Raw genomic sequence first — 20196 nt, forward strand, 5'->3', positions numbered from 1 at the left:
CATACCCCAACAAGTTTGCAAGGTTAGAGGGGGATGTCAGTTCAGGGAGAGCACTGCTGCAGCCGAACCCTTCCTCTGCCAGTCAGGGGAATGTCAGCTCCAGTAAGCAGGGGACCAGGAGAGCAGGGCAGGCCAGGCAGGGGCTGGTAATGGGAAACTCAATTATTAGGGGTACAGGTAGGGCAATCTGTCACAAAGACTGGGATCACCGAGCGGTGTGTTGACTTCCTGGCGCTCTAGTTCGACACATTGCGGATTGAGTTGACAGATTACTGGGAGGGGCTGGAGAAGATCCAGCAGTCATGGTCAATATCGGAACCAATGACAAAGTTAAAGGTAACGGAAACGTCCTTAAAAATTATTTTAGGAATTTAGGTCACAAGCTTAAGGCAAGGACCTCAAAGGTAGTATTTTCCAAAATACTACCTGTACCACAAACACCACAAGAAAGGCAGCGGGAGATGAGGCAGGTTAACAAGTGGCTCAAGAACTGGTGTAGGAAGGAGGAGTTTGGGTTCCTGGAGAACTGGGACGACTTCTCTGTCGGCTACATGCTCTATCGTAGAGATGGGCTGCACCTCAATGGGGAAGGAGCAGCTGTGTTGGGGGAGAAGATGGCTAGAAGGTTGAAGGAGTTTTTAAATTAGGGACTAGGGGAGAGTAGTAATGTTACTGGATGGGAAGATAGTGAGGATAGAGACCGGGGGCAAGGTAATGGGAGTAGGGGAGGAATGGAAGGAGTGAATAAAAGAGTTCAGAAGGAAAGGTGTAAGGTAAAAAAATATACATATACTAATGCCAGAAACCTGAATAATAAACCTGGAAAACTAGAATTAGTGATGTGTGAGGAGGACTATGACATAGTGGGAAAAACTGAGACATGGCTGGATGATAGATATTAATGTACAGGGTTACAGTCTGTTTAGAAAGAATTGCCAAAACCGGAGAGGGGAAAGGGGTCTGCCTTTATGTAACGTCCTGTCTAAATTTCACACTACAGGAAGATATAAGTCAGGGACATGAACAAGTGAAGATACTGTGGGTAGAACTACATGGAGGCAAAAACAATAAAAAATACTAATATGAGTTTATTATAAACCACTTAATATACCAGAGTCCACAGAAATTCTGCTACTAAACAATTTAGACGAGGCGGCAGATCACAATGAGGTCGTTATTATGGGGGACTTCAACTACCCAGATATAGACTGGGAAACTGAAACTAGTATATCTCAAAGGAAACAGGTTCTTGCCAATAACCAAAGACCATTAACTTTCCCGACTGGTTCAGCACCCGACTAGAGGGCCAGCTATACTGGACTTAGTATTAACCAATAGACCTGACAGAACAACAGATGTGCAAGTCGGGGGACACCTGGGAAATAGTTACCATAAAGTAATAACCTTCCAATTTTCATTCAAAAGAGCGTTTCTTCAGGAAGGAACAAAAATATCAAACTTCAAAAAAGCTAAATTTAGCCAACTAAGAAAGGCCATAGGCCTAACTAACTGGGGCAAAGTCGTCAAAAATAAAAATGCAGCCACAAAATGGGATATTTTTAAAAGCATACAAAAATCTAATTGTGAGAGGTACATACAGTTGCAAGAAAAAGTATGTGAACCCTTTGGAATGATATGGATTTCTGCACAAATTGGTAATCAAATGTGATCTGATCTTCATCCACAGTCACAACAATAGACATTCACAGTCTGCTTAAACTAATAACACACAAAGAATAAAATGTTACCATGTTTTTATTGAACACATCATGTAAACATTCACAGTGCAGGTGGATAAAGTATGTAAACCCCTAGACTAATGACATCTCCAAGAGCTAATTGGAGTGAGATGTCAGCCAACTGGAGTCCAATAAATTAGATGAGATTGGAGGTGTTGGTTACAGCTGCCCTGCCCTATAAAAAACACACACCAGTTCTGGGTTTGCTTTTAACAAGAAGAATTGCCTGATGTGAATGACGCCTTGCACATAAGAGCTTTCAAAAGACATACGATTAAGAATTGTTGACTTGCATGAAGCTGGAAAGGGTTATTAAACTATCTCCAAAAGCTTTGCTGTTCATCAGTCCACGGTAAGACAAATAGTCTATAAATGGAGAAAATTCCCTAGGAGTGGCCATCCTGTAAAGATGACTGCAAGAGCACAGCGCAGACTGCTCAATGAGGTGAAGAAGAATCCTAGAGTGTCAGCTAAAGACTTACAAAAGTCTCTGGCATATGCAAACATCCCTGTTAGCGAATCTACGATACATAAAACACTAAACAAGAATGGATTTCATGGGAGGATACCACAGGGGAAGCCACTGCTGTCCAAAACAAACATTGCTGCACGTTTAAAGTTTGCACAAGAGCACCTGGATGTTCCACAGGAGTACTGGCAAAATATTCTGTGGACAGATGAAACCAAAGTTGAGTTGTTTGGAATAAACACACAACACTATGTGTGGAGAAAAAGAGGCACAGCACACCAACATCAAAACCTCATTCCAACTGTGATGTATGGTCATGGGGCTGCTTTGCTGCGTCAGCGCCTGGACGGATTGCTAGCATCGAAGGAAAAATGAATTCCCGAAGTTTATCAATACATTTTGCAGGAGAATTTAAGGCCATCTGTCCACCAGCTGAAGCTCAACAAAACATGGGTGTTGCAACAGGACAATGACCCAAAGCATAGAAGTAAATCAACAACAGAATGGCTTAAACAGAAGACCTTAAGAAAGTTATTCACACCCCAAGAAAATTGCTGAACTGAAACAGTTCTGTAAAGAGGAATGGTCAAGAATTACTTCTGACCATTGTGCACGTCTGATCTGCAACTACAGGAAACATTTGGTTGAAGTTATTTCTGCCAAAGGAGGTTCAACCAGTTATTAAATCCAAGGGTTCACATACTTTTTCCACCTGCACTGTGACTGTTTACATGGTGTTCAATAAAAACATGGTAACATTTAATTCTGTGTGTGTTATTAGTTTAACCCCTTAACGACCCAGGACAAGAATGCTCGTACTCAATCACTTAGCGCTAAAGGACGAGTGTCCTGCAGTCGTTCCTCACCCCGGGCGCGGTCCCCCGGTCAGCAACACAGTTCCGGCGGTTACTGACAGCCGGATCCCTTGCTGCATCCACCAGCATCGGCGATAACTCTGAGGCCGATGGATTAACCCCTAAGATGCCGCGGTCAGCGCTGACAGCGGCATATGCGAGGATTGCGCTCCCTCACTTCATACATCTGGTCCCCGCGCTGCTGTGGCGGGGACTCAATGGTTGCCATGGCAGCCTCAAGCCATTCCAAGGCTTAAGGCCTGTCATGTACGGAAGCCTAAGAGGCCCAGCCCCAGGCTGGGTCTCCTAGGCAACTGTTAGCGTCTTACAGTGTACAGTTAGACCTGGTCCCATAGTAGGACAAGAAATAAATAGAAAAAAAATAAGTTAATATAATTAAAATTTTACAAAAAAAATGAACGTTTCAAGTTTATAAAAAAAAACAAATCGTCCTTTCCGAAAAAATAAAGTAAAAAAAATTGTAAAAAAATAAAATATAGGGAAAAAGATATATAGACATTAGGTATCGTCGCGTCCGTATCGACCATCTGTACAAACATATCACATGACCTAACCCCCCAGATGAATACTGTAAAAAAATAAAAAAGTAAGAACTGTGCTAAACTATTTTTTTTGTCTTACATCACAAAAAGTACAACAGCAAGCAATCAAAAAGGCATACGCCCACCAAAATAGTGCCAAACAGTCATCTCATCCCGCAAAAAAATGAGATCCTACCTAAGATAATCGCCCAAAAACTGAAAACACTATGGCTCTCAGACTATGGAAACACTAAAACATGTTTTTTTTGTTTCAAAAATGAAATCATTGTGTAAAACTTACATAAATAAAAAAAAGTTGTATACATATTAGGTATCGCCGCGTCTGTGACAACCTGCTCTATAAAAATACCACATGATCTAAACTGTCAGATGAATTTTGTAAATAATAAAAAGTGTAATATAGAGCAACCAAAAATTATATGTACCCTAAACTAGTACCAACAAAACTTCCACCCTATCCCGTAGTTTCTAAAATGGGGTCACTTTTTTGGAGTTTCTACTCTAGGGGTGCATCAGGGGGGCTTTAAAAGGGAAATGGTGTAAAAAAAAAAAAAACAGTCTAGCAAAATTTGCCTTCCAAAAACCGTATGGCATTCCTTTCCTTCAGCGCCCTGCTGTTTGCCCGTACAGCAGTTTACGACCACATATGTTTCTGCAAACTACAGAATCAGGGCAATAACTATTGAGTTTTGTTTGGCTGTTAACCCTTGCTTTGTTACTGGAAAAAATGGAAAGTTTGCCCAAAAATTGAAATTCTGAAATTCTCTATTTGCCAATAACTCTTGTGGAACACCTAAAGGGTTAATGATGTTTATAAAATCAGTTTTGAATACCTTGAGGGGTGTAGCTTCTTAGATGGGGGTCACTTTTTTGGAGTTTCTACTCTAGGGGGTGCATCAGGGGGGCTTCAAATGGGACAGGGTATCAAAAAACCAATTCAGCAAAATCTGCCTGCCAAACACCGTATGGCATGCCTTTCCTTCTGTGACCTGCTGTGTACCAGTACAGCGGTTTACGACCACATATGGGGTGTTTCTGCAAACGACAGAATCAGGGCAATAAATATAGAGCTTTGTTTGGCTGTTAACCCTTGCTTTGTAACTGGAAAAAAAAAATATTCAAATGGAAAACCTGCCATAAAAGTGAAATTTTGAAATTGTAGCTCTATTTTCCATTAATTCTTGTGGAACACTTAAACGGTTACAGTTTGTAAAATCAGTTTTGAATACCTTGAGGGGTGTAGTTTCTAGAATGGGGTCATTTTTGGGTGGTTTCTATTATGCAAGCCTCACAGTGACTTCAGACTTGAACTGGTCCTTAAAAAGTGGGTTTTTGAAAATTTATGAAAAATTTCAAGATTTGCTTCTAAACTTCTAAGCCTTGTAACATCCCCCCAAACATGAAGTAGACATATGGGGAATGTAAAGTAATACCTTTTGGAGGTATTACTATGTATTATAGAAGTAGAGAAATTGAAAAAAAAATAAAGATTTTTTCAAATCCATTTTACAAGTGTCATGAAGTGATATGTGACGAAAAAATAATCGCAGAATGGCCTGGATAAGTCAAAGCGTTTTAAAGTTATCACCACATAAAGCGACACTGGTCAGATTTGCAAAAAATGATAAGTTTAACATCTGTCGTGGGTAAACAGTTTGAAGGTTTTCTAAGAGATGCCATCTTGGAGTACCTCAATGAAAAAAAGCAAATAATGCCATATCAGCATGGCTTCATGTCAAACTAATTTAATAAGTTTCTATGAGGAGGTAAGTTCTAGACTCGACAGCGGCAAATAAATGGACGTATATCTGGACTTCTCCAAAGCATTTGACACTGTACTGCAAGTAAAGGTTAGTATATAAAATGAGAATGCTTAGACTGGGAGAAAACATCTGTATGTGGGTAAGTAGTTGGCTCGGTAATAGCAAACAGAGGGTGGTTATTAATGGTACACACTCAGATTGGGTCACTGTCACTAGTGGAATACCTCAGGGGTCAGTATTGGGCCCTATTATCTTTAATATATTTATTATCTTATAGAAGGCTTGCACAGTAAAATATCAATTTGGATTGATACGATTTTTCCACGGACCCATTGAAAGTCAATGGGTCAGCGAAAAAAAAAACGGAACACGGCACAACGGCCACGGATGCACACAACGGTCGTGTGCAGGAGGCCTTAGATTTATTTATCTAGAAGCATATAGTATAATAAAGTGGTTTTCTGGTAGTTAAGTAATTCATACTTTATTACTATCGGCCTACTGGTACAGCCAGCAATCAACAGTTTCAAGAGCCTACAGCACTTGGATGCATCTAGGTAGAAAAAGTGCAAAAAACTATACCAAGTACGAAATTATTTTTTCTCTTTATAGAGGTCTCTTATAGAATCATTTTACCAGAAACTGAGGGCAAGAGGGCACCTGAGGGGTTAACCACATTAGCAATATTTTTAGCAGTCGCTGCAATATAGTGGATACGTGTTTTGTGTGGTGTAAACTAGATGACTGAGGGGCGCATTTATTAAATCCCATTCTGTAGCTTTCTGGCGTCAAAATGCCGCATATTTTGCTCAAATCAATTTGAACAAAAATGTGCAACCTTATGAAGTCTTTAACGCCTTCGGACCGCCTAATGCAGGATCGCGGTCCGGAGGCAGCTGTCTCAGGCAGAGTCGCGTGTCTACGTGTCATATCGCGAGACTTTCTGTGAACGCTCGCACACAGGAACTGCAGGTAAGCGAGTGGATCTACAGCCTGCCAGCGGAGACCGTTCGCTGGCAGGCTGTAGATGCAATTTTTTTAACCCCTAACAGGTATATTAGATGCTGTTTTGATAACAGCGTCTAATATACCTACTACCTGGTCCTCTGGTGGTCCCTTTTGCTTGGATCGACCACTAGAGGACACAGGCAGCTCTGTAATAAGTAGCACCAAGCACCACACTACACTTCTCCCCCCCCCCCCCCCCGTCACTTATTAACCCCTGAGCACCCCCCTGTAAGGCTCCATTCAGACGTCCGTATGTGTTATACGGATCCACGGATCCATGGATCGGATCCGCAAGACACATACAGACGTCTGAATGGAGCCTTACAGGGGGGTGATCACCCCAATGTCATTGATCACCCCCCTGTAAGGCTCCATTTAGACATTTTTTTAGCACAAGTTAGCAGGGATTGATATATTTTTTTTTTCTTTCTTTCTTACGAAATCTCATATTCCACTAAGGGTACTTTCACACTAGCGTTTTTCTTTTCCGGCGCTGAGTTCCGTCCTAGGGGCTCAAATCCGGAAAAGAACTGATCAGTTTTATCCTAATGTATTCTGAATGGAGAGCAATTCGTTCAGGATGCATCAGGATGTCTTCATTTCAGTCTTTTTGACTGATCAGGCTTTTCAGAAAACCGTAGCGTACGGTATTTTTACCTCCGGCCAAAAATCCTGAACACTTTGCCTGAACGCCGGATCAGGCCTTTTTCCCCATTGACTTGCATTAACGCCGGATCCGGCGCCGTGTGTTTAGTCAAACTGGATCCGGCTTTCGCATGTTAAACCCGAAAAATGTGAAAAAAAAGTTAAAGTCCATAAATGGCGGATCCGTTTTTTCCAATGCATTTTTACATTGTGATCAAAATCCTGATCAGGATTCAAATGTAATCCGTTTTCACACGTTTTTCAGGATCCAGCGGGCAGTTCCGGTGTCGGAATTGAACGCCGGATTTAAACAACTCTAGTGTGAAAGTAGCCTAACTTGTGTCAAAAAATTAAATCTCACATGAATTCACCATACCCCTTACGGAATTTAAATGTGTAAAATGTTTTAGACATTTATATTCCAGACTTCTTCTCACGCTTTAGGGCCCCTAAAATGCCAGGGCAGTATAACTACCCCACATGTGACCCCATTTCGGAAAGAAGACACCAAGGTATTCGCTGAGGGGCATATTGAGTCCATGAAAGATTGAACTTTTTGTCCCAAGTTAGCGGAAAGGGAGACTTTGAGGAAAAAAAAAAAGAAGCAATTTCCGCTAACAAAAATAAATAAATAAACTTCTATGAACTCTCCATGCCCCTCATTGAATACCTTGGGGTGTCTTCTTTCCAAAATGGGGTCACATGTGGGGTATTTATACTGCCCTGGCATTTTAGGGGCCCTAAAGCATGAGAAGTAGTCTGGGATCCAAATGTCTAAAAATGCCCTTCTAAAAGGAATTTGGGCCCCATTGCGCATCTTGGCTGCAAAAAAGTGTCACACATGTGGTATCGCCGTACTCAGGAGAAGTAGGGCAGGGTGTTTTGGGGTGTCATTTTACATATACCCATGCTGAGTGAGAGAAATATCTCGACAAAAGACAACTTTTCCCATTTTTTATACAAAGTTGGCATTTGACCGAGAAATTTAGCTCACCCAGCATGGGTATATGTAAAATAACACCCCAAAACACATTGCCCAACTTCTCCTGAGCATGGCGATACCACATGTGACACTTTTTTGCAGCCTAGGTGGGCAAAGGGGCCCACATTCCAAAGAGCACCTTAAGGATTTCACAGGGCATTTTTTTTACACATTTTGATTTCAAACTACTTCTCACGCATTAGGGCCCCTAAAATGCCAGGGCAGTATAACTACCCCACAAGTGACCCCATTTTGGAAAGGTATTTCGTGATGGGCATAGTGAGTTCATGGAAGTTTTTATTTTTTGTCACAAGTTAGTGGAATATGAGACTTTGTAAAAAATAAATAAAATAAAAATTCATCATTTTCCGCTAACATGTGAAAAAAAAAAAAAGTTCTATGAACTCACTATGCCCATCAGCGAATACCTTAGGGTGTCTACTTTCCGAAATGGGGTTATTTGTGGGTTGTTTCTACTGTCTGGGCAATGTAGAACCTCAGGAAACATGACAGGTGCTCAGAAAGTCAGAGCTGCTTCAAAAAGCGGAAATTCACATTTTTGACCATAGTTTGTAAACACTATAACTTTTACCCAAACCATCTTTTTTTTTTTTACCCAAACATTTTTTTTATTTTATCTGTAGAACAATAAATTTAGAGAAAAATTTACATATAAATGTCGTATTTTTTTATTTACTTTACAAGTGAAAGTGAAAAATGTCATTTTTTGGCAAAAATTGCGGCAAATTTCGATTAATAACAAAAAAAGTAAAAATGTCAGCAGCAATGAAATACCACCAAATGAAAGCTCTATTAGTGTGAAGAAAATGAGGTAAAATTCATTTGGGTGGTAAGTTTATGCAGAGTTTATTATTTTTGTTTAAATATAGATGTTGACGTGGAAAATAAAAAAGGTGGCACAACCCGTTAAGTGAACAAATACTTCAGAGTGCTGTTAAAAAAAGATAAATAAATAGAAAAATGTTTCGGATCGGTCTAGAAAGTTGCCAAATGTATTATACCTTGGCATAAATTATACCTCAGATCTCTGCCAGGTCCAAGCTGCCATATAACTCCCTTCTAGCACACTGATAGCCTGAGAACCGCCTATCTTACTGATGAAGGGAGAGTCTCCCGAAACGCGTTTAAGGAGCAGAGGATTGTTGGAATACCTATCACTCGTAACTGAGCTAGAGGATTACCCAGAACAAGCCGGGACCATTCAACACAAAGCCGCGACCACGTGACAACCTACGTCACTTCACAGACGCGCGAACCACGCCTCCCGGCATCCCTAGCAACACGAGCTACACCGCCGATCCAGGACAGCCGCCGAGGGAGAACAAATCACCGCTACAGGACCGCTAAAGGACCGAATACTACGCTGGGTGAAGGGTAAGTGACCTCTGCAGCCAGAGAAAGTGCGGGACGCCGCACCCAGGCACAGAGCACCCCTTAATCCCACAGTACCGCATAATAACTATTATAGCATCCTAGGATACAATATACATATGCACATGTCTGCGGCTGTATGAATCACAATTGACTTATAAAATTGAGTCACACCACGTACCCTCTATGGAATAACACGGAACCTAAGGCGTATTATCCAATCTATTAGTCACCTAGAGAATAATATTATAAAACAATAAAACTACCTTAGATCAAGGAGCTATACAGACTATTCCAAAACTACAGACTATTTATTTTATTTTTTTAATGGATAGTCTTATCTACCCATAAGGACATTGCTACTACCATCATTATTTTGTTATATTATTTTGTTTTCCTAGCGCATCATTTTTTCTAGCGTACACAATTTTATTCATATAATTACACCTCCCAGCGCATCATCTTCATAGCGCATATTTCATATCCATACCTACAAATTCCCACACCTTCTTCCCTACCAGCTGGCAACCATTGAAGGATAATCCACCCATCTCCATATTTTATTGAATATTTTTAAATATACCTTACAACCATTTTATATAAATAAATTAATTTAGTGACCCAAATTAGAGTGTGCCTGCTTACTCTCTTTCTTGTTAATAAGATGCAATACTGCCTTCCAGTAAGAAGTCAATAAGGGGCATGACCACATCATATGTAAAAGACCAGCTTCAGAACTTCCACATTTCGGGCAATCTGGACTATCCCTGTAACCTACTTTATGCAAGAACATCGGGGTCCTATACACTCTGTGTACTAGGTACAACTGGGAGAGACGTGCAGCTTCACTAAGATGATGTGGGGGTAAGCGCTACTACCTCTGACCATTGTTCATCCGTGAGCTTACCCAGATCCCTTTCCCATTGCTGCCTGCTTTTCAGCGGGTGTCCCATGAGAAATCTTCCAACAAAGCCTGATATACCACAGAGATCGCCCCTTTTACCGATCCAGCAGCTACCACTGTGCTCAATGTATGATTAGATGTAAATGCTATCGGAGCCACTTTGGCTTGAGCATCCAATGCATGCCTGAGTTGTAAGTACCCATAAAACTGAAGAGGGTAGCCCAAACTCAGAGCATAATTGCTGATTTTGTTTTGAAATCCCACCGAGAAAATATGACCTAAGTTCCATATTCCTTCATCATTCCACCTAGAGAATCCAGTCAGGCCCTCTAACTCATGAAGTGCCAAATTATTCCAAATAGGCGAGATATTCGTGAATCCCTCTACTCCTAAAATATGTCTAGCCCTATTCCATACTTTTCTCATGAGCATCAGTATTGGGACACAACCTACATCCCCTTTCACCTCTCCTTCAATAGCCGCCAATGGTGGAGATCCACCCCATCAAATGACCACTCTTCACACCTGGGCCACCTATCACCCCCCAACCCTTAAAATGTTGCAATTGGGCCGACAAAAAAATACAGCAAAGGATTAGGCAGAGCAAGGCCCCCTGCATCTTTGTTCCTCTGCAATATTTTGTACTTTATCCTACCCCTATTGTTTTTCCATAGAAAAAAAAACAAAATAACTAATATTTTATGGAAGTAGTGCACAGGGATCCAAATAGGAGAATTATGCAGAATATAGAGCAACTGCGACATGAAAACAATTTTTAGCAGATTACCCCTCCCTATTAACGACAGAGGCAATTTATGCCATTACAGCAATCTTACTTTTAAACTTCCCTATCAAAAGGTAGGAGGTTATTAGTAATATACTCTGCAGGGTTCATTGACACTGTCACTCCGAGGTACTTAGAGTGCACCACCTTAAGCTCAAAGAAAGCGGCAGAACGAGACGGTATTTCAGAGGATACTGGAAGAATCACCGACTTATCCCAGTTTATGAGAAGTCCAGACTGGCCACCAAACTGAGACACCACAGATATTATAGAGTCCATATATTTCTCTAAGTCACTCACATACATCAACATATCATCCGCGTACAACGATACTCGCTGCTCAATAGAACCCCTCAATAACCCTCCCATCAAAGGAGTTCAATGGCTATCGCAAATAATAAAGGAGACAGCGGACAACCTTGCCTCGTCCCCCTCTACAGAGCATTTGTTGGTGAAAGATGACCACTCTTATTCTAGCCCTAGGCTCATGGTATAGAAGCTTAACCCATTTCAAAAAACCATTACTAAAGCCCATCTTAGTCATGACCGCCCATAGATATTTCCACTCGACGCTATCAAAAGCTTTGGCAGCATCAAGGGAGACCACCGCAGCCCTATTATCCTGAGCATCCCTTCCTTCTATCTGGATATTTAAGAACAGCCGTCTAAGATTCAAAGCCGTGGATTTACCAGGCATGAAGCCAGATTGGTCGTGATGAATAATGGTGTGAATGACTGTTTAGTCGATTGGCCAGAACTTTAACTAAAAAGGTTTAACATCTACTGTCAGGAGAGAAATGGGCCTAAATGAATCCACCAGTGAGGGGTCTTTACCTGGCTTGGGTATCACTACAACTATCGCCTCTCTCATGGAACAGGGTAGACTACCACTACTGTAAGCATTTTTAAATACCGCAAGAAGGTGCGGAAGTAATAATTCCTGATGCTTTTTATAGAATTCTCCAGGAAGACCGTCCCCACCAGGCGCCCTCTCATTAGGCAAAGATCTCAATGCCACTTCCAATTCCTCCAGGGTTATGTCCTCCTCAAGAAGCAACCTATTCTCCACAGGCAAGGCAGTTATATCAATCCCTTCTAAATACCTAGATCTACTAGAATCAGTGGTGACCAGTCTGGATCTATAAACCTCTCCAAAATGAGCATGAAATTCTGTCAGAACTATTGGGTATAAATAAAGTCCATAAGTATAAGGCCTATATAAGATGTATAGAAATGAGCCTAAAGGACAACCATTTTGTCTTATTTTAAAAGTGCAGGGTGAGTTCAGGATTTTAACTCTGAAATTACTAACCTAAGATTTACGATATGTACCAAAGTATTTACCCAAGTCTGTTTTTGTGAGAAGATGTCGGTCAAATAAAAAGTAATTGCCTAGATAAGATAAAGTATTAGAAATGTGCTGAGTTTTGATGATTTTCAGTGAATAGAAAGACTCTAATCTTTCTTTGGGGTTTTTATCAATATATGAGTAGATTGATTTTTATATCATCAATTTAAATACGTGTGCTGTATATATAAAAGAGTATGGTCCTTATAGAGATATTCAGTTTTAAGGTTAGAGATGAGGTACAACTTCCTATGTCATTTTTAGAATCTCTCTCAGAGTAACACACAAGTTAATTATTTCTTTCCTTGAAATTTTCTTGAATAGAGAAATGTGGACACAGGTTATCATAAACAAACCCTGTCTTTTCCCCAGAACAATGACTTAAGAATGGTCATGTGTATCTTGATTTAATTAGGTCTGGTCAAAAGATTTAAGGATAAACAAGGTGTTTGACTAAATATAAAAGTCATTGTCTATTCAAGATCCTCTCAAGGTTTTGTCTGAAACCTTAGTTAAAAATTATTTCTAGTGAATGAATAAAAGAAAGAAGTGAGTGCTTCGACTTTTGTATGGAGTACTAGTGCCATCTAGTGTTAGGGTTACAAACATCTAGGGTGTATGTTCCCTAGAGGGAAAATACTAGAGGGAGGTTCTATTAATTATAAAGTGAGGTCACTAGTTAATGATAAAACTTGGCCAAGCCCTTTCTAAGATAGGATAAAAAAAATATGGTATTGGCTGACAGAAGGGATTGATCTCTAGAGCTCTCTAGCTCTCTCTCGGACCATCTTCAAAAGACCAGATCCAGCCCTGACCACCTTTTCAGTCATTGGAGGCAGCCATCTTAGAACCATTGAAACTGATTTTTGCTAGCTGACATTTTGGTATAGTATAACCTTACCTATATTTTATAGGATAATGAATTAATATAATACATATCTATATATATTCAATTAACCATACCTTGTGTATAGAATCTGTTTTGGAATAAGATTGGGGTGTACCTGCAGCATCATCCTGAAAATTTATCCAATACAGGGAGATTGAAAATATACTGGTAAAAACACTGTATTATCTCCAAGGAATTGAATTCAGTTCTAGACCGATATGGTCGAATATAAATATATATATATATATATATATATATATATATATATATATATATATATATATATATATATAAAAGATAAACCAGATTTGGGTTTAATCAGACATTTGTCGGCTGAGAGAAATCAAGTATTAAATCGATTTTAAATATAATTGAGGGGTATCATTATAAGAAGGCATAATTGTGTATATGTATATTCTCAATTATTTTTTACTTTCTCACTATTTTGCCCATCATTGATTGAATTTTATCAACAATTTTATAATATATATTATTTTGCACTATAAATTGTATTAATAAATTACATATATATTTTGTCTGTAACTGGGTTTTGTCTTCAATTCAACGCAGATCACAAGCTTGTTTTAGCTTGATATTTATCATAATAAATTAGAATCTCCTTCGTTACAGATTTTAATTTATTCACATAAATAATATAGACTGTCAATCGGAGACAGCATAAATATTCCAACAATTCCTCCAGGATATTCTCATCTCCCATCACCAATTGTCCGCCACTACCCCTAAGTGATGTTATAGAAGAAGGACCCTGTTGGGCTTTAGCCACAGTAGCTAACAGGTGACCCGCACTCTCCCCTTCAGCAAAATACCTCTGAGTTATAAATGAGCGTTTATCCTCCGCCCTAGCTTGTATATGTTCTTTCAGAAGTTTTTGGGCTTCTTTCCATTGTGATTCATTAGTCAATGTGGGTTGTTCTACATACTTGGCCTCTAATTGCGTAACTCTATCCGCAAGTTCCCTGTCCAGAACGCGACTTTTAGACTTCTTAATACTAATATTCTTAATATACAGCCCTCTGACATATGCTTTCATAGCATCCCACACCACATCCATCGACGTCGAGCCTACATTAATGGACAAAAAAAATCAGCAATGGCCCCAGAAATCACAGTTCCAGTATCCACTATTGATATCCAGAATGGGTTTAAGTGCCAAATAGGTCTCACAGTACATATGTGCTTACCCACTTCCAAGGTAATCAATAGTGGAGAATGATCAGATATACTACGAGGTAAATACGGAATCCCCTTCGTCAGAGTTACTAAAGATAAGGATCCAATCGCCAAGTCTATTCTGGACAAGGAACTGTGCGATGTCGAGTGGTATGAATACCGACACTGTACAGGATTTAAAGTTCTCCAAATATCAGAGCAGCAGAGCATGTTCCCAGCCCACTATAAAATTTGTCCAAGGAGCCATTAAGATACATATTAAAATCCCCTATAATCAATGTAGGAGCTAATGGGAACTTAGATGTAAGAGATAATCAGCTTCATAACTTCAGCTGAATATGGGGGGGGGAGAACATACACCGCCGCTAAAACAACCCTGAATTGAAAGATATGACAATCCAAACATACAAATCTCCCATCTTCGTCAATATATTATTCATGGACAGTAGACGGTATAGATCTATGAACTAAAATACTAACCCCCCTGGCATGCGTGGAATATGTAGAATAAAACTCACACCCCATCCATGCTTAATGTGCCAAGTGTGTCCTATCAGCGGTCAAATGGGTTTCAGATAAACACACAATAGCTGGCTGTACATCCTTCAAGGCATGGAAAATTGCTGCACGTTTGGACGCCACATTTACAAAGCATAAAAAAGACCTTCCACGGGAGGGTTTTCTAGGCATGTTCTGTGAAGACGGGGTCACATCTGCATTGTGAATTCTGGCACTGTAATCCGGTCACTGTATCAGGCGTACATGCCAGCTTTTAGGAAGACAAAAAACATTATACGCAAAAAAATGTATCTGGCCAAAAGCTGGCGTATATGCCAGAAAACGTTAAGATTACAGCAGTCTCCCATTACAGTGAATGACGATCTGGCGGTGCACAGTGGTATCCAGTTATGACGGATATGGTGAAGTCCGGCAGTCTGTTACTCCACTGAAACAGACTGCCGGAGTTCACAGCGCAGCCTGACCTGTGCAGAGGTCACTGTATAAGGAAAGAATAGATCAGCTTTGGCAATCACCTACTGTGAATGGTGGATCCTGACTTTTCTATGCACAGGGCTGATATCTACCCATCATTACAAGTGGATTTAAGCTGGCCATAGATTTGAGATAATAACCGGCTGCGTTGAATTCGGCCAATCATACCATCAACATGCAGTTTCGATCGATGAACGGCCGAGGGTTCAAACAAGACATATCATTTTCGTCAATCAAGAGTCCGCCGTTGGCGATCAGGAACACTTGTTCTTGCTAGTTATTCAAACGACAGTTGGCCAGAATGGCCGAAATCTGAGCCAATTATTAGGTTTAGTGACCAAAACTGCAGAGTTTATTATTTTTGTTTAAATATAGACGTTGACAAGGAAAATTAAAAAGGTGGCACAACCTGTTAAGTGAACAAATACTTCAGACTGCTGTTAAAAAAAGAAATAAATAGAAAAATGTTTCAGATCAAGTGTAAAATTATAAAATTGCCAAAAAAGCTACATTTTATACATCATAGAATTCTCTTACCAAATAATAAATTCTGTGCTTCGCTCCAACAATATGCATGAACATGTGTGTGAGTCCCGACCGACATTCACACAGTTTGCACTCATATGTGTTATAGCCACGTTTTTGGTACTGATAAATGTACTCAAGACCTAGGGAAAAAAAATGGAGAGAAGAATTAAACATTAAATGGTTCGACGCACGTAAAAAAAAAAAAAAATATTCAACAGTTTTCAAATTAGCTCCTGGGCCTGAATTCTTTCGTAATTGCTTGTAATTACAAATTCTGCATAACCACTGAGTTATTCAATAAGATATATCTGCATAGCGCCCCCTGCTGTTTTTTTTTTTTTTTTTACCGATCCTTATTCATTTGTCGAGCTCAGTGAGATGGCCGCACAATCTCAGTTTCATTATTCAACTGCCTCTTGAGATGTAGAGGGAGAGCATGGACACGCCCCTTGAGGTGCAGCAGAAAAGACACTCCCCTTGAGCTGCCAGCTTGATATAAATCTAGCAGAGCAATAAATGGGACGATCTCTTGACCCATGTGAGGTACAGGGCTGGTTCTAGCTTTGTTAGAAAGAGTGTCATGTACTATATGATAGCTCATTTTCCTTTTTTTTTTTTTTCATTAGTCATAGGATAAACCCTTTAAAGGCTATGGACACCTTTGAAGCAATTTTTTATACGATTGCATTTTATTCGTTTTGGGCTAAATATCATTTTTCCAATTGGACTTTATTAACCTCTTCAAGACCCTGCGATTTTCCATTTTTATTTTTTTTGGGTTACTCCCTGCCTTCTTGGAGCCTTAACTTTATTTCTCCAGTTCAAGTAGCAGTACGAGGGTTTGGTTTTCTTTGGGACAAGTTATGCTTTCCAATGGCACCGTTTACTGTTGCTTGCAATGTAGTGGTAAACAGGAAAAAAATAATAATAATAAATGGAGTTGGGGAAAAAAAATGCTATTCTGCCACAGTTTTAAGGTTTTATATTTACAGCATTCCCTAAGTGGTAAAACTGATTGACTGATCTGCCCTTCGTTCTTTGGGTCAGTACGATTACAATGATATCACATTTGTATACATGTTCTTGGGTTTTAATACAGAAAAAAAATAAAAATTCTTAGCAATGCCATATTAAGACCCCCCATAAAATTTTTACAGCTATGTCTACAGATTATTTTTTGCAGGATGATATGTCGTTTTAATAAATATCATTTGGGAGTGTGTATGATTCTTTGATTACTTTTTATAAAATTTTGTAAGAGGTGAAGTAAAAAAATAAAAATAAAGGCTAATCAGCCATTTTTATTTTTTACAATTAAACGGTTTACCGTGTGGGATAAATATTTTTATATTTTAATAGTATGACATTTGTTTTTTATTATCATCATTATTATTATTGGGGATGGGGGTGATTAAAATGGTGCCAATAAAAACTACAGCTTGTCTCGCACAAAATAAGCCCTCATGCAGATCAATCAACAAAAAATAAAAAGTTATTGCTCTTAAAGGATAAGTGTCACACTTAGACCCCGATTTCAATTTTCATATATGTAGTTACTAATAACATGATATTCCAGAATCAGTTACTATTAGACTGACTTACCCCATATTTAATAAGATTCAGCCCTTAGCAACCAGTCTGCATAAAACTGCAATTTCACTATTCAGTTAAGATGGCCGCCACTGCCCTCACCCTGAGGCTAATCCCGCCTGCCCTCACTAGCCAGTAACAATAGCCCCCCAAAAGTGTCAGTAACCAGAGTCCTCCCCCTAAAGGGTTAATCTCCTGCAGCACAAAGGGGTCCTCTTAACACATGTTGCTTTCATTTATACACTGAGCAGATGGCAGATCTCCCTTCCCTGGTCTGCGCTGCTTCGACTTTACTTCTTCAGCTCTGCTGAGTGAGTGAGCGTCTGCCAAGCGCAGGGACAGGGAGAAGTGCACACAGCCCAGGCACTGTTATCAGCTGCTGGGGAGGAACTGGCTTTAATCATTTACTTACAGTCCCTGGCTGTCTGTAATCTGACCTTGCAGGCTGCGTGCTTTTGCATCCTCCGTCCTTCAACACAGAGGACGGACCTGCATAGCAACCTGATTTTAAGCAGAGGTAAAAATAGGCAGTACAGGGAACAAAACTGTGGAATTAAGGGGTAATTGAATACACAGTGAAAAGCTGAAATAGGGACACCAAGGAGATATTAATCACCACAATCCAATACTCCCCAAAAAAAAAAAAAAAAAAAGATGAGTTATACTTTAAAAACCATGACAGAAAATCCAGATGCAGCTTCTGAGCCCTGGTTTCATGACTATGAAAATTGTAGATTCCCACTGAAGGCATCAAAACTATGAATTAACACATGTGGAATTATATACATAACAAAAAAGTGTGAAACTGAAAATAGGTCATATTCTAGGTTCTTCAAAGTAGCCACCTTTTGCTTTGATTACTGCTTTGCACACCCTTGGCATTCTCTTGATGAGCTTCAAGGGGTAGGTTGGATGGGCTGTTAACTTGTAATTAAGTGTCAGGTATAGTTAGATATTGAATGCCCCACATATATTTATATTGACAGTTGGAACACCTCTTTCAATTGGTAAATTGTAAAGCCCCCTCTAATTGGCTATGCAAATGAGGTAAGCAGGGACTAGTTCAAGAGCTTGGCTGAGAGTCAGATGGGTGTGGCCATTGTCACAGAGCGATTTAAACCATGACAATATTGTTGTGTGCTGATATATATATATAATTATAAGCAGATATTAGACTAACGTATAGCGTTTAATAGGTGCCGCAGCAATAGACGCAGGCAGTTCAGTGTAGAGCAAGGTAATCAGTAGTGATTGTTTAATTAGCACAAATAGGCGGAGGCATCACTAGACGACTCACGCCTATTTATGATTATTGAGATTTGCATAAATAGCAATAATTAATATCCCCTTTAACATTAGCGAGCCAGGCCCACTGTAGGAATTTTTATCTGTGTTTGGTTTTGGTGTGAAAGATCGCTTACGCTGTGAACTAGTCAGGCGGGAGGGACATGGCCAGTGGATTCTGAGAGTCTATAGCCTGATAGTTCGGACAGGTAAAGCGTTTTGTTCAATCAGAACCAAACACAGAACAATCTATACAGCAGAGAATCTAAAATCTTTTCAGATTTTTGTATATTAATATTTTCTGATTCCCTTACATGCCCACTGAAGTCAGGAGAGAGGTCATCACCTACACCACTGAAGAGAGAACCATCATCACTGAAGCCGAACAGAAGTCGTTGGGTTGGTCGGGAGAAGGGGTTCCGAATATTGAAGGCCAACCTCCATGCAGCAACACAGTACAAAAAACAACGGCACCAAAGAAGATGGTCTCTCGTCAAAAAGGGAGTATGAACTTCTCCACACTGCAACACCTCAGCAAACAAAGCACATACAACCCCATCAGCATGTTGCCCACGAAACAGGTTTGTGTTTCGAGAACGGCACAGGGGGAGACAGCGGCGGCGGTGCCAAGGTCTCCCACGGATCAAACATGCGACGCAGTAGACACTAGGGGACAGATGGAATGGACGCTACATTTCACCCAAACACCCAGGGAGAATAGGTACAGCAACCGATTCCAGGAACAGGACAACAATTGGGGAGAGGAAAGTGGTTGGCCATTTACCACGTCCAATCTGCTAACATGTCCGGAAAGACGGGAAAACTTATCCTAACCATTCCAGTATGGAAAGTATAAACTTCCTGTTACGGATTTGCAAGGAGATCCCAAAATACGATCCCAGTGTAGATCCGTTTACTTCATGCAATATCTTCGAGGGTCACTGTAACAAGTATCGCATGGAGTTATTCAAGTTATGGTTGCCTACACACCTAAACCAAAAGGTATGAGGTAACGGGGAGGACGCGACCCATGAATGGACAGTTTTATGGTAAGGAGGAACGTCCCTCCATACTCATTAGACTGGCAACAGGCCATAGGGACGTCACTCCAGATATTCTGTTCAAGTTCAGACCCACTATACACGACGAACCTTTGTCTATGTGTAGTCAGTTTGCAGCAATGTACAGAAGGGTTACAAAGGATCACGGTATAACAATTCCACAGGGTATGATACGCATGTTTGTGGAAAAATTCCCATACCTTGAC

At 40.1% G+C, this 20196-nt stretch overlaps 1 protein-coding gene across 5 annotated transcripts in view; it reads right to left on the reverse strand.

Annotated features, from left to right (window-relative positions):
- Positions 1-20196, reverse strand: part of LOC122922497 — a 363771-nt gene that overhangs the window by 225195 nt on the left and 118380 nt on the right. For all 5 annotated transcript variants that reach the window (XM_044273106.1, XM_044273104.1, XM_044273105.1 and 2 more), the window contains exon 5: positions 16065-16195. In XM_044273106.1, the coding sequence (XP_044129041.1) occupies positions 16065-16195 (131 nt within the window). The remainder of the gene's footprint in view (positions 1-16064; positions 16196-20196) is intronic.

This window comes from Bufo gargarizans, unplaced genomic scaffold (assembly GCF_014858855.1).
Source record: "Bufo gargarizans isolate SCDJY-AF-19 unplaced genomic scaffold, ASM1485885v1 fragScaff_scaffold_395_pilon:::fragment_2:::debris, whole genome shotgun sequence".
Classification (NCBI taxonomy): domain Eukaryota; kingdom Metazoa; phylum Chordata; class Amphibia; order Anura; family Bufonidae; genus Bufo; species Bufo gargarizans.